The sequence below is a fragment of the Cynocephalus volans genome, chromosome 6, assembly GCF_027409185.1.
Source record: "Cynocephalus volans isolate mCynVol1 chromosome 6, mCynVol1.pri, whole genome shotgun sequence".
Classification (NCBI taxonomy): domain Eukaryota; kingdom Metazoa; phylum Chordata; class Mammalia; order Dermoptera; family Cynocephalidae; genus Cynocephalus; species Cynocephalus volans.
In genome coordinates, this window is record NC_084465.1 from 21703421 (window position 1) to 21719410 (window position 15990).

A 15990-nucleotide genomic window follows, 5' to 3' on the forward strand; every position below is an offset into this window, starting at 1 on the left:
CTATATATATTGCATAATATCATTTTGTATGTGTCAGCTTTTTCATAATTAGAATGAATAAAAGCAGCAATTTGAAATAAAACAATTCAAAATTGTTTTGTAAAAATTAGTCACCTAACTTTCTTCACATTATTAGTACAGGATTTATATACAGTGTTGGTGCCAAGAGGCTTTAGATTGCTGCTTGAATAGTATTGAAACCATGGATTATATAATGTAAAAAAAGAAATAATTCACAAGGCAAAAAAACTATCTAAAATATATGATTAATTGAATATTAGATATATATCTATTATTGAGATAAAGACCTTGATATGTACCAGACTATCCTGTATTTTTGTCTTGATTTCAAACCAGTAGGAAAAATGAAAACAGACTTAAAAGTAAGGATGTAAATTTTCTTTTCACCATGGAGACCTTCATAGGCGTGATTCTGCGTCACTTTCAAGGTGGCTGCCTAGACCGCTTTGAAACAGTAGAGATCAGACCATCTGACGACATGGGCTGTGCCTTTGTTCAGTGACAGGATGCATCAGGAGGGAGCCGCCAAGTGGCCAAGCTTCCTGGGAGATGACCCCAGGGAGGGCTATTCTGATAGCTCCTTCCTTACCGTGTCTTCCAGCCAGCGGGAAAACAGCAAGAGCAGGTAACATTGGCTGAGTGCTAATCACATCACATTTTAGGAACTATATATTCCGAGTGCTTTATAATCTGCATGAAACCTTAAGAGGAGGACTTATGATGGCCATCCTCCAGATGACAAAATAGGAGTAGAGAAGCTGAGTAGGGTTTCCCTTGGAAACGCTGCCGGGATTTGGACCTAAGTCTGCGTCCCTCTGGATCTTACTCTCTGGAAGGCACCTGTCTTTGCGTATGACTCCAAATCTGCCCCATACTCCCCGAAGATAGTAGCGATAAAGGTGAAATAGGAATTCATCTGTAAGAAATCAAGTAAGTTCTTATCTTTTTTCATATTTAGAGAGAAGAATCCTTTGATGAGTTTGAGTTGCTAAAATAAAATTGGTAAGGATGGGGAAATCCTACATAATAATTTAGTTCCATAATTGAAGCTTTGTTTAAAGAAATCATGCCAAGACAACATATTCCAAATAAAAGATTTTCAAAATTGATGGAAATTAGAGTTCTAGTTGCAAAATCACCACAGTTTTTTTTTTCCCTTCTTGACTCAGATGGCCAAGTTCGATTCCCAGTCTCGAACAATTAACTGTTATCTTTCTGCCTATCTGCTTCTCTTTCTTTGCTTTTCCATTGTACTCATCATAAAGTAATTTGACCTAATCTTTTATTTAGAAATAATGTTTATAAATGGTTTTTAAATTTTTAAAACACTCTACACGCAATACTTTGTAATATACACTCTTTCCCCAATCAATAGCCATGGCGTTTTCTTACAGACAGTAAGATCAGCGTGGCTTTCCTTATCCAGGGGCCCGCACCAGGCAAGCAGGCTCTGCCTCAGCTTAGCTGAGTGATCTGGAGGGGGTCAGCCTCTCCAGACTTATGTTTCTTCATATGTAAAATGAAGCTCTCAAAATTCATTAGATCAGGCATTCTTGGCCCAGAGTTCATGGCCCCCAGGAGGTCTGTGGATGGAGGTCCCCGATGCCACCGAAAGTAAGTGCCAAGTTTTGTGAGTGCATTTTTCTTGGAAAAGGGTCCATAGCTTTCATCACAGCCTCAAAGTAGTGTGTGGTCCAAAAATGAAAAAGTAACATTCCACTGCAGAAGATCATTGCTAAGGTCAGTGACAGCCTAAAGCTTTTCAGAGTGATGGTGTGACGAAGTCCCTGTCCTAGCGATGAATACAGTCTCACTAAGAAAAATCTGGTAAAAAGTCAAGACCAGTCATGCCAACAGCCTTCTTTGGCTTGAGGGGGACAACTTGATCTTCTCTCTTTCTATTTTTCTGTGAAATGGGAATAACACAGGAGACTTTTTTATTTTTATTTTTATTTTTTCTTCTCTTTTTGTCTTTTTCGTGACCGGTACTCAGCCAGTGACTGCACCGGTCATTCCTATGTAGGATCCGAACCTGCAGCGGGAGCGTTGCTGTGCTCCCAGCGCCGCACTCTCCCGAGTGCACCACGGGCTCGGCCCCACAGGAGACTTTTTGACGGCAAACAAAACAATCACTGTGTTTACACAAATAAGCCATTTGCCTGAATAAGCATAAAGAACAGTTCAATTAGGCCCAGTAGTCTTCGTCTAGTCTGTTGCCGTATAACCGCTTTGAATAGTTTTTTCCCATCTTTGGGAGTTATTTTGCTGTTGTAGACAGGATGGACCTTCAGCCAACACAACCAGCTGAAACATGAAAAATTCTATTGATCAATTTGTTACTGTGAAAAGGTTTTGAGATTTGGGGTAGGCAGGCAGTACCAGGTTGCAATCCCTCACCACAGGAAGTTGAACATACTACTTAAACTTTTAGACCCTCAACTTTAAAAGGGGGGTAATAACATCTCAGTCATAGGGTTGTCTTGACAATTAAATGAGATAGTGTACATTAAGTGCAACACCTAGAACCTGGCACATGATTTATGTTAAGCAAAGGATTCCTCGACTTCCTAATATTAGATAAAAAATCTGACTGGTACTTTTTCCCACTTGAGAACTATTTTTGCTAAATTGAGCGAACTTTTCAAGTAAAATTCTGAGTGAAGTTTGAGATACTATATTTAAAATAAAGGGCCTAACATTAATGAATTAGAAAATTAACCACATGTCTACAATATGTGATTTTGAAATCTTTATATAGCAATTATGTTTGTGTGGTGGACTTCGATGTGACTAAAAGGTTTAATTCTTTCCCAATCTCAGTAGAAACTTCTTAGCAAGTGTCAAGATGAGTGAAGAAGCTGGCAGTAAGGATGCAGCAAATCACAATGACGAAGAAAACAGAAGCATAAGATCAAATTCAGTAAAATTTTATTTTGGCCATGCAAAACATTAATGGTTTTAATAATTATTATTAAATAATATTATTAATAAATAATATTTAATTAATGATTTTAATAATAGTACCTAACATTCATTGAGCATATAGTATGTGCCAGTCATTTAGTTGATTTCTCTACTTGGGTCAATTAGTGTTTACAATGACTTTGTGAGGCAGATATAATTATCTCCATTTTTATAGATAAATAGAAGCAAGAGATATTTAAGTGATTTGTCACAAGCTAACCCAGCTAGTAGTTGCCAGCATCATGATTTGAACACAGGCCTGTCAGATTTCATCATCTGCACCCCTGACTACCACATTATCCTGCCTTTTCCCAGGTGACCGAAGATTGATAAATTATAAAGGTCCCATACAGAGACTATAAAGAAAAAGTTACCACTATTTTACTATGTAAATGTATTGACTCACATATATGATATGTTTTTTTTGCAGCTAAGAATGAAGCTATGGGTCAGCAAGCAAGGTCCTTAAAAATCTAGATTTTTAATTTTTTTTTGTACCAAAAGCTTACATGTAGTCATTGAACAGGTGCCACTTTGGGTAGATCCTTAACTCTTGGTCACCATAGAGTAGAATGCTTGACTGGGCACCACAGAATAGAATACTTTTAGGACCACAGCTATTGTTAGGTTACTGGAAATTGGTCAAAGTATGCCATCTTTACCTATGAATTGACAGGGGCAATAGAAGATGTCTATTTAGAGTAAGAGAGAGAAAGAACAAGAGAGGGACAGTATGCATGTGTACGTGTATTTTTATTTTTATGTGACTGGACACAAATAAAGATCCCTTACGTGGAAATTATCTACTTCATCTGGTCCCTATCCCTTCACTCCACTTGGACTAAATCTGAACAATATCAAATAGATATAAAAAACCTTACAGAAATATTTTAAAATCTCTTTCATACCAAGTACTTGAAAAAAATCTTTTAATTTAAAAGTAAAAAAATAGATAACAAATCCCAACCTCTTTTTTGCCCCCTGGAGTGAACAATTTTCTGAGAGAATAAAGGGAAGTTTTGAGCAAATCTAGCTACTTTAATAATTTAGACAGTTTCAAAGGAATATTTTATTTAACTTCCTAGTGGAAAATAATGTTCTGATTACAAAATAATAAGAACTGCATTTGAAAATATTTTTATTTAAAAATTTCAAGGTCACAATGCTAAGCATTTTGAATAAGTATTTTTTTGTGTGCATGTGTGTGTTACATAATCACTTATTGGCTGTGCTATTAAATCATGTAAAAAAGTTTTAGTGATACAGCTCTGGGAGGAGACTTCATAGACCCAATGCACTCTTTAAAAATTGCTTGTTTTTCTAGTGTAGTAAAAATATTTACTTTCAAACGTTTAATCATCAGGATATTTCAAAGGCCCATAAAAATGTATGAACGCTGACAACAGCAGGAGTGTTTTCATTCCCTGTATTTATGTCTATGAGCCTCTGAATCTGATAACACGACCCTACAATAGGGGCCTTTCTTCTGATCAGAAAGAGGCACTCACATTGGGTGTGGAAAACATATGCTGGGAATGTAATGAGTTCATGTCCTGAAAAGTGAGAGAGCGGCTGGTTGTGAAAGCAAGCCCAGCATTGGGCAAAGTACATCGACTGCAGATTTCCACGTGGATAAAAGCATCACTGCAGGTTTCTTGGAAGACACACCAAAGGTCAAAATCTTTTTGGCCAAATTTAAAAGAATAGCTCAACTTGAATTGGTGTTAACTCTTCTAGCTGAGACAACATGATCCTTCCTCAACCTTGTTTCCATCATATACACTCAAAGCTCTTCACTCAAAGCAAATCCCTACCCTTCACCTTGCCTAGGGTGCTTGTGCCCTCTGAGATGCACAAAAAAACCTTCATATATATTTTTTTCCTTTGTGTATTGCAGAGGATCAAGTTAGATGATAATAATAATTAAAAGTGAGTTTACTGAACGTTTATTAGATGAATAGCACTGTGTTAATACTGTCATGTATCAAAAGCTTAGGTGTAGTCATGGAATAAGAGCCATTTTGGGTAGATTCTCAACTCTTGATGGTCACCATAGGGCAGGATACTTGACTGGGCACCATAGACTAGGATACTTTTAGGATCAGAGTTATTGTTAGGTTACTGGAAATTGGTCAAAGTATTATCTCTTTATATCCCCACAAAAACCTAAACAAGTGGATAATTTTATTTCTCCCATTTTACAGAGGAGGAAACAGAAGGTTTGAAGGATTGAATAATTTGTAAGGTCACGTTGCCAGTAAGTGGCAGACTTGGGATTTGACACCCTAGCTGCCTAATGCTAAAGCCCACGCCCTTAGCTGCTAAGCTATCCTGCCTTCTGCCATTATGCCTCATAAATATTAATAAATTTTAATAAAGCGTTCCTTCCTTTCTATGAAACACATACATTCCATTCAGACATAACTATTGCTGGTGCTGGGATCAGTCCATCTTTACTAGATGCACATAAAATGCCTAGTACTTTTTGTACTTGCTGAATAGGAAGAGAGCTGGATCTCCCTCTTTCCTCTTTGAAAATATCTTCCTTTCCCCGTGAAGTATGTATTTCCTGATGATACAACAGACTAGACAGATTAGGAGTGTGGATGGGAAGAGACACAGAAACAAATGAGTCAAGTGTTGATGAGGAAGAACCTGGATCAGAGGAAAACATACGTGAAGGGGCACCGAGGAACACACAGACGAAGGCAGAGTGAGAGGGACTGAAACCAAAGACAGAAACAGAAAGGGAAGCAGAATGTATTTATTTAATTTTTTATTCCCATGACATTGACGGAGAATAATGAACAGCAAAACTAAATTTTTATTCATTTGTTTCAATGGGTAATTGATTTTAAAAAGTTCAATTTGAGGTGTATATAAATAGTATCTTTTGCTTAGAAACAATGCATTAAGGATTTTCACTGATTACCTGCACTTTTCACCCTGCCTGCTGAAATTGTTTTCTTCTCCTTTTGGTCAAGATTGCCCTAAAGTTACTAACCCACCTAGGATATGAGCTTCACGACTAATTGAGACACTATCTCTACTGGTGACCATTGATCTTTATGGTTCAGTATAGTATCTTGAATTTTGTAGATACTCAATATATATTTTTTTGATAACTAAATGAGCATCTCCTTTTACCAAATCTGAAGACCTCGTTTTAAGGACTCTGAATGGAAAAGCCAAATGAAGGACAAGGACAAGGTCAATAGAATAAAAGTTGCACAGGCTAAGGGGCAAGACTAAGAAGGGAAGGATGTTTTTGATTAACCAGGTTTGCAGACTAGGTTATTGGAAAGTTAGATTATTGGAAATGGACTGGACTACAACCTTCGGAATGAGGTATGTGTACGACAGAGTCCCGTGGCAGCTGTGATGCAGGAAGTAAATGCCAGTCTTGAACACATGGAAGCCAGCATGGTACAAAGTGTGCAGCTGATTTTGTAAATGATCCACTTAAAAGATCTATTTCTGAGAAATAAAATGTGTAAAGATCCAGCTTGTTTTAATTTGTGGTTATAACATCTGGTGAAAGTACAAGTTTTAAATTATCATCACTGCAAAGGGGAACTGCACCTGCTGATCAAACTCAGTAACAACTAATTAAAATAACAGGGTATTTTTACATGGAAAGTCTTTATGGGTAAGGAAAGTCAAGGGACTTTCTCTTTTCTGTGGTACCCCATCCTCCACACTGTCTGCAGGCGTTTAGTACACAAAGGGCATAAATAATCTTTAATAGATATGAACCAATACCACGGTACATAGTATGTTTGAGGATATAAAAGTATAGTTTCTTGAACAGTTCTTGGCTCTACGTAGGTTGAAAAGCAGTAAGTATACTCTTGCCAATTCTGTCATTCTGTTGGTCTGTCCTCAGCACCTAACACAGAGCCTGGAGCAAAACGAATGCCCAATTAAAACTGTTGAGAATGAATAAATGAATCTGCATCTCTGAGCCTTGGAGCCACTCTATTTTGACTAATTTATTCCACCGCCACTCCACATCTGGATTATTTCTTTTAGTTCCCTAAATCCAAAGGAAAGTTAGGTCTTCTCTGTCCCAGGTATAATGCATAGGGCCATGCAATTATTATTTTCCAAAATGGAAAATTGTCTTATGCTTATTTGGTTTTGAATGATCACTGTACAAAAGAAAAACTAGAAAATATCAAAAGCACAAGAAAAATTAAAAATGGCCACCAATCCCCCCGAGAAAACACCCACTCCTGTTACACAGGAGGAAGCCAAGGTCTGGAGCTAAAGGAAGAGGGACTTGCCCAGGGTCTCATATGCCCTTCGTCTTCACATCAAAACCACGATTTTAGACGGCGCTTGGTTTCTGGTTCTGGCCATCTGTTTCCTGTACACACCCTGCACTTTCCCATTAAAGTTGGCTGGACCATAAAGCCCGACCTTCACTATTCCCATAAACGATCAGATTTTACAAAATCCTGAAGGGTGAACAAGGACTTGCTTACCAAATTCCAGAAAAACAGAATTAGAATATTCACCTAGAATCACAGAAAAGTAAACTTAGTGCAGATATAAAGAAGTACTTATGTACTTCTCTCTCTTAGAAAGGAAGAAATACAGAAAAAAAGAAAGAAAAGAAAACAGATGGAATATAATATCACCAAATAAGTAATATAGACAGAAATGTAAGTTGAACAAGGTTAGGATAAATCTGTGTAGATCTATTTTGGTTATTAAGGGTACCTAACTAAGCTTTACACTCCTTTTCAGACTGACATTAAAGGAAGACAAATCCTTCCACACACAACAAAAAACTGGAAGAGATGAATCATGTGGCTGTGTGGTCAGTCTTTAGGCAACATCCTGGATCTGAAGAAACCTTTTTCATTTGCTCGAATCACAGCACAGCTGTAACCACAGTGAGTGAGTTCTGCCATTCCTCTCTCATTGATTCCCTGTGCCCCCATTCACGTAGAAAGCAAAGAAGCCAAAGCTACTGGCCTACCTGGTACCTACCACCCACGTCCTCATCCCTGAGTCGCTCTAGCCCCAGCTGTTAGGCCTGCCGCTACACCCTGCCTCGACTGTTCTCTGATCCTGCTCTGCTGTGTTAGCCTAGGGTGCCGTGATGTACCAAAGGCAGAAACCATATCCATTGATTTATCTCCACTATTTTCCCATCCCTATGCAGACACTGAAACCTGGCTGGTGCTTCATAAATATTTTCTGGGTGAAGATTTTTGCAGACTGGCAGGAGAACCTGGGGCCAAATGACACAGCACTGGGAAGTGGTGAGCTCCATTGGGTCCGGGCTTTGGTGGCCCCTCAGCACTTGGGTGCCCCATACTCTCCCTGGTGCCCCCTGCATCTCCCTGATATCTTATCGCCTGGGATGGTTTCCATTATGTCTTTATGACCTCTCACTTTTTCTATTTTTGCTTTCCTGGGACTATCACTCTAGCTTTTGGACTGCCACCACAATACCGAATATGCCCAAATTTACTTTTCTAATAATAATTTCTCTTCCTTTCTGAACAAAGATTGAAATTTCCTATCTCCAGGTGCTGGGAGGAAATCTCCATTTGGATGTGGTTTCTACCTGAAATTAAACACTGCTCCCATGACCTCCTAAGAGTGGAACCCTTCCCACCCTCCCTGTTGGGGACAGTGCAGGGACCTTCCTTCCACCTCCTCAAACCTATATTCTTTAGATTTGTCTTTGAGTTTTTCTCTCTCCTGAAAGGTTTGCTAATTCTCCCTCTGTAAATACTCTTACATCTGATCTTTTTTCATTTCTCTTCTCACTGCCCTGATTCAGGCCCTCAATACTCTGAGTTTAAAACTAACTCTTCTGGTGCTGGGCCCCCACGTTCTAGTGCACTGTAGACACCTTTCTCCAACACACATCACACATAACGCTTCTATTAAGTTCCTGTCTATTCCTCTTATGTGAAACACCCAAGATACAAGTCCATCCTTTTTTTCCTCAAGTGCTGAACAGGTTTCTCCCACCAGGATTCTTTTTTTTTTTTTTTAAATTGCAACACAGTTGATTGAAAATATCTGTGGGGTACAGAGCTGAATATCAATACCTGCACCAGGATTCTTGTCTCCACCTCTGGGCTTGCGCTGGTGTCTTTCCCTCACCTAGACAGCTTCCCTTATACTCTTCACCCCCATCATGACTTGCTCCATAGCTTCCAAGAAGCGTTTTCTGACAAGTTTCATTGCAGGATGATGACTGTCTTTCCTTCTCTTGGCATTAATGTTTAGTCCTGGCTATATTGCTGTTGTTTCTTTCTTGTTTAGCTAGTGATAATGGTTAATAATCATCATAATATTTGTCATTTATGGAACGCCTACTATGTGCCAGGTACTGGGCTAGGCTGTTTACGAAGTTCAATAATCTTCACAACAACCATACAAGCTATGTAGATATTATGCCTATTTTATGAATAAGGCAACTGTGGCTTAGAGAGAAGTCACTGGCTCATGGTCACATAGCTCATAAGGGGCAGAGCTAGGATTTGAGCCCACAGAGTGTGGCTCCCGTGTGTGTTGCCACGTGTAAGGGCGTGGACATTCCATGAATGGCAGCCTACCCTGACCAAGTTAATCAAAGGCAGTAATCTCATCTTCCTTTGCCTTCTCCATACAAATAAGTAAAGATAAGGCCCCCAATACTCTTTGTTATAGGTGTAAGTTTCCAGTTTTCTACTGTAGGATCGTCAGGGGATTATCATCTGCCACCATATTTTCATCTGTGTATTGGGAATATTGGGAGGCAAAACTGATTTGATTTTAAGATCATTGTTTGATTTTAAGATCATGCCTAATCTGCTTTTCCAAAAGAACATCTGATTTAAGCCACATTAAATGCCACTGTCCTTTGCTCTAAGGCCTAAAATTTTAAAATATGCATCTATGCCCCATACTTCATACAACAATGCTTTATTTCCCCAAACTGCCCTCAAAGTCACCACCACAGAAGTCTCACACAACATAACAACTTCCAACCAGACCCAGATCACCACAGTAACATAGCCCACTGGCTGTTAACCTGTACTATGCAGATTACAGAATTGGAATGTTTTTCTAAAAAGAATAAAAATTTGTCACAAGATCCAGATGAGACATTTTGCCTTTACTTTCTTTAAACTGAAGACTTTCATTTCCAAAATAGTTCAAATATTCAATATTTGGCACTTTTCAGGCATTTCAATATTATAAATGCTTTTTAAACCTGTATTCACATATCACCATTGTCATTTAAATATTCTAGTAGAAATGCATTGATTAAAGGCAGCTATTTGATGCTCCTCAAATCTATTTTTCTTGGTGCTTTTTTTTTTTAGTGCAGAATTCAGAGTCTTAACAGTTACGAAAATTTTTCATAACTACTTTTGCAAACAGTTTAGTGTGCAATACCGCCACATTTGGCCCTGCAGAGGGATGGTGTCTGAGGCCTGAAAACAACATCGTTAATAAGGGAATACAAGTATTTCTCAATCTGGATCCTTACCTTTCTGCTTCGAGCCTCATCTCCTCCCTCTTCTGCCTCCTAAGTTCTCTGCGACGTTCAAAATCATCCATGATGTGGTTTCAGGTTTAGGGAGACCAGATAATGTCTGGATCTAAAAGAGAGGAGCTAGAGTCAGTATCATAGATGAGTCGGAGTATTACCTCCTATGAATCTCATTAGTACCCCTCCCCATTTTTCATCCCTCCCATCCCCCTGCCCTTCTTTTTTTCTTTACCCTTAAGAAAAATACCTTAGAAGGCTGGTAAGGTGGCCAGTGACCAGCTGACTCCCAAGCTGAATTAAATTCAGTCTCATTCATGAAACTATTAGAGATGAGTAAGATCCAAGAATTATATTTATAAAAAAATAAATAAATAAAGACCTCAGGAGATAGATAGATTTTGAAGACTTGAGATATTTTGGTAGATCATTCAAGAGCTATTGAATGATTTTGTTCTTTGTGACTTGCTGAACCCCAGACAAAAGTTATAAAAAAGTGAACAAAGAAAAAAACAGAAGAGTGGGGGGAAAAAGTGGCAAGAAAAGGAATATGTAGGAACTAAGAAGAAAGTAAAAGAGAGAAATAAAATACTACAGTATCTAGGCATAATTTGCATATTCCAAAAGAATGTTAGCATCAGGATTTTAATAAAGATCACAGCAACAATACCATGAATAAACATAACGAAGCAGCATTTTTAAAAGTAGTGAAGTTGCAATCGAGCTGTTTTCGGAGCTCAAAAATCCCGGCTCTTTCTCCAGATGTAATCCAACCATTTTACCCTTTCCTACCTCCTCTGTGTTGGTTTTAATTCCGGAAAGATCTTCCCTTTCGAGCTGTTCAAATGAGGAGCCTGCTTCCCCTGCGTTTCTGTGCCATGGAGTCAAGTATTCCAGAATTCCCCTGCAGCCCCCAAACCCAAAATGACTACCAGAAAAGGGGAAGCGGGCTCTTTTTGTCCTTGCTTTGTTTACAGAGCTGTCAGTGGTTAGTTAAACTCGGCCTGGAATCTGGCATTTAAGGCCTGCTTGAAGATTGTTTCCTGTGTGGAGCGGGAGGCCTCCACTTCCTCTGGAATCTTAGACTCTCTGCTGCACTCGGATCACAAAAAAATTTTCCAGCCCTTTCTGTGCACATGAGACGAGCCGTTTGCCCTGCGTAAGAAAATAAGGAGCTGTACAAAACCTAAAGCCATCACCTGACGGCATCTTTGTTTAAAGGAGCAAAAAACAAAACTTAGATTTTAAAGCCAAGTTCAGAAAACTTCTTAAATACATTGCCAAATTCTTTTATTTTGAAGGGGTTTTTTTCCTCTTAAAAAAAATCCACAAAAACAAAAATAAAACCTCAGCCAACAAAAACAAAACTATACAGTGTTCAATTTTTTTCTCCTTTCTTATTCTCCATGGTATTATTTATACTGCTTATAAATTTTTAGAAATTCAAATTTTGGTGTTTATTTGGGGTTTTTAAATTTTAATCTGTTTTTCTATCTTACCCTTGTCAAGAGCACTCCTCAAGACTTTGCTAGATATGATGGAAAACAACCAGTTTTTCTTTTTATTATTTTATCGACCATAAAGAAATTTCTCTACCTTTCCCAGTCTGATCTCTCCATAATTATTAGAATTTTAAAAAGTGACTTGAGAGTCCTCTAAGAGGCCATCTGCAGATCCCCCTCCCTGGGCCGGGCTCCTGCTCTGACCACAATGCAGGTGGATGTGAGGACAGCCCTGTGGGCAGTTGAATCAAAACTCGGGTACTCAGGTACAGTGAAAAAGTAGATGCTTCTCATTTCTTCCTTCAGCACAGTCTTTTGTTGCATATAACCCCCCTCTTGAATAACTACAGCAACAGCACACAGAAATGGGAGAAAGAGTTCTGTTTGTAAGCAAATAACTTTACTTTTCTTAATCTACCCAAGTAGCTTGCAGAGCATCCTCCAAGCCTCTGGTGCTTGCTCCTACCTCATCCAGTCGAGCAGCCCGTCTGTCTGCTTGGCAGCAGCAGTGATTCTCAGCCTATATCTCTGGAGGAGGTGCTACCGAGCGGTGGAACCGATACCCCACGCAGGCCCGAGATGCACATGGTTTGCAGAGCCGGCAGGGTCTTGGAGGCTCAAAGGGAAGTGAAACTGACTGACATCATGCAGTCACTTTGGCTGGCCATCATCCCTGGCTCTCTACCCATGCACATTCTTTTTCTCCTACCCATTCTCTCCTCCTACTCTTCACCTTTTATGACTTACTCGGGCACTCTTTTTCTATCCCATCTGTGGACAAACTATCTGTCATGTGAATGCTGCCCAGTAAGCATGTGGGGCTCTGAGAGAGTGCAGCATGTACTGTTCCACGCATCTCTACAGACCTGTGCCTGTCCAGGTCATGCTGTGTGGGTGTGTGGCAGGTGTAGCTGAGGGAGAGAGCAAACACGCATCTGTGCACCATGGGTACACTCCTCTGTGTGTGTGTGTGTGTGTGTGTGTGTGTGTGTGTGTGTGTGTGTGTGTGTTGTGCAGGGGAGAGAAGGCATGTGTGTTTGTGAAAATGGCTCTTGGCTGGTCTCAAACCAGGATGGGGCTGGAGGTCTTCCTTCATCCACACTCCCTTATGTCACAGAGCTTTCATGTAATTCTCTGGCCCTGTTCTTATGTACGGGAGCCATGTCTGGGTAGAAGTGTAGGTCATTTCTTTCCCTCTTTTGAGAGCAACAGCTTCCATGTCCCCAACCAATAATCCTTCATTCCCTCCCCTACTCCCAGTCAGGGCTGAATTCTTTCCAGCAACATCGGTTATAGAACAAACTCTCAACCAATGACATGATGAACTGTCAAAGCTGGGTGACTCTGTGCACCATGAAGCTCTCGAGCATCACAAATGCACAGAATAGCATGAAAGAGATATGGATGGATGGATGTGACAGACGGGAATCTTGACAAGTTTTATGAAAATCTAAATTTTTGTGCTGGGGGGATTGAGGTTATGTTATTGAAAGAACTCTGATGTGAATCCTTTCGTGAAGTGGGGGGAAAAAAAAGCTTTGCAAAGGCAGATAAATCATTACCTACGGATATGTCTGTCTTTTCAATATGGGTTCTCACAGACTGGATTTTCTTAAAACAGCATATCTGCACACACATAATTAAGGAATAAGTCAGTGCTGCAGATTTTAAATCACTTAACACACCGCTTTTCCTTCTGGTGATGATTCTGCAAAGCCCGTGGCCCAGGGGACGAGCACGATGTGACAAGGGGCATGTCCTCCTGTATCTCGTCCCTACTTTAGGGCTTCCCAAACTCTTACCTTCTCCCTTTCCTCCTGTCTTTCCCTCTTTACTTCATTTCACAGGTAAAATAATTATTGGTATTTCTTCTGCCATTAAAAAAAATTTTTTTTTCTTCATCACTTTTTTCTTCTTTACCTCCCTCCCTATATTGGGACTTAAAGTACATTTATATTTGTTAAATCTAATTTGTGATTCTTTTCCTTCAAAAATTGAGTTTAATTTCTGATGTGTGTCTTTCAGCCAAGAATCTACTATTATGTTTTATATTCATGAGACTTGTTTTTTTTTCTCTCTGTGCATGTGACCCTATGCAGATATTTCCTGTGACTTTATAAGGAGAACTAGTCTGTTTCCACTTTTGTGTGCGACAGGGTTGGTGGCAGGTAAGATGTAGTCAAGTTAAGATGAGGTTATTAGGGTGGACCCTCATCCAATATGATGGTGTCCTTATAAAAAGGGGAAATTTAGCACAGAGACAAACACACAGAAGGGAGATCATGAGAAGACAGAGGTCAAGGGACGCCTGATGCTGCCAGAGGCATCTTCAGAGGAAGCGTGGCCCGGCTGAAACCTTGATTTTGGACTTCCAGCCTCTGGAACTCTGAGACATAATTAACTGTTGTTTGTGGTGTTTTGTTACAGTAGCTCTAGGAAGCTAATCCATGCTATCATTAACATCCTCCACCAGAGTGGGACATTTGTTACAGTTGATGAACCAATACTGATACATTGTTATTAACTAAAATCCATAGTTTACATTAGGGTTCACTCTGCATTCTACAGTTCTTTGGGTTTTGCCAGATGCATAATGTCATGTATTCACTATTCCAGCATCATACTGAAGAGTTTTGCTGCCCTGAAAATCCCCCGTGTTCCACTTATTCATCCCGCCCTCTTCATTACCCCAATCCCTGATCTTTTTACATCTCTATAGCTTTGGCTTTTAAAAATCAGAATGTCATATAATTGGAACCGTATAGCATGTGTGTAGCCTTTTCAGACTGGCTTCTTTCAATCAACATGTAAACTTCCTCCATGTCTTTTCAGGCTTGATAGCTCTGCTGAGCCATTTTAGGCATGTAATCTTATTTTATCTAAGCAATAAAACCTGTGAGGTAGCTATTATATCCTCCATTTTACAGAATTTCAAAATATGTGCTCTTAAATCCTATAGTATTTTTGGATTAATCCACTACTTCCGCCTAGGATTTGTTTCCTGTTTTAGGGAACAATTAGGAGTGCCCCAGAGAAGTTCTGGGAGGACTGTTGTCAGTGATCTCTACTTTAATTCACTGGATCACCTAAACTTAGGTAAGAAATGATCTTAGAAATTACCCATGCCTTCAGTTTCAAACCCATTTGGTTTAAATAAGAATTATCAAGTCGCAAAAGATCTCAATTATATTTGCTGCCCAAATATTTATCAAGCCTCTATTATTTTATTGTTAGTGCTTTGTAAAATTCATAAATCACAATGGTCCTATCCTCGACAGCATCAAGGCATACCTTTCTTTGATATCTTAGAGTTTCTTCTCTTATATCACATCTTTCCCATTACTTACCTTCCTCCTCTAACCCACTCTATGCTCATTCCCAACACAACTATGTCTCTGCTATTGCAAGGAACTCTAGTCTTTCCACACTCATACCCGTTATTCAACCGGTCCTTTCTGACTAGTCATCATTTTGCACCCACTGTAAATTTCATGGTTCAACCAATTCAATGAAGCCTCACAAAAACATTTATGTCATCAGCATTTGATAAATATTTACTGAACCCCTACCATGTGCCAGGTATTCCTCTAGGCACTGGGATACACCATAGGAAAGGTCTTCGCTTTCCTACAACCTCTATTTAAGACTTTCTTGCTTCCTTAAATTTCTGCCAGGCTTATCATACTCATCCCTTGGACCTCACCCATCACCTGCTTTCTGGCTTTCGTTCTTGAGATTCAGGCTTTGTGGGAGAAAGTCAGGGAGCATGTTTTGTCTATCCTGAAGATTTGCATTAATTTCAGTTCCGCCATCACTGCAGCTCAGTGATGCTTCTCTTTATCTTACAGCTATTGGGTGATTTCTGGGTGCAACAAACTCCAGCATATTCTTCACTCACCTTGATCCTTTAACTGTCCTCCTCTACAAACCCTTCGCAAACAGTGACCTGGACTCAGACTTAGGAGGCCTGGATCCTCTCTGAGCTTTTCTTCACTGTAA

General features: G+C 39.5%; 1 protein-coding gene across 6 annotated transcripts in view; it reads right to left on the reverse strand.

Moving 5' to 3' along the window:
• Positions 1-15990, reverse strand: part of CALD1 (caldesmon 1) — a 172773-nt gene that overhangs the window by 80426 nt on the left and 76357 nt on the right. For all 6 annotated transcript variants that reach the window (XM_063100526.1, XM_063100524.1, XM_063100521.1 and 3 more), the window contains exon 3: positions 10490-10601. In XM_063100526.1, coding sequence (XP_062956596.1) covers positions 10490-10560 — 71 coding nt within the window. In that variant the 5' untranslated portion in view covers positions 10561-10601. The remainder of the gene's footprint in view (positions 1-10489; positions 10602-15990) is intronic.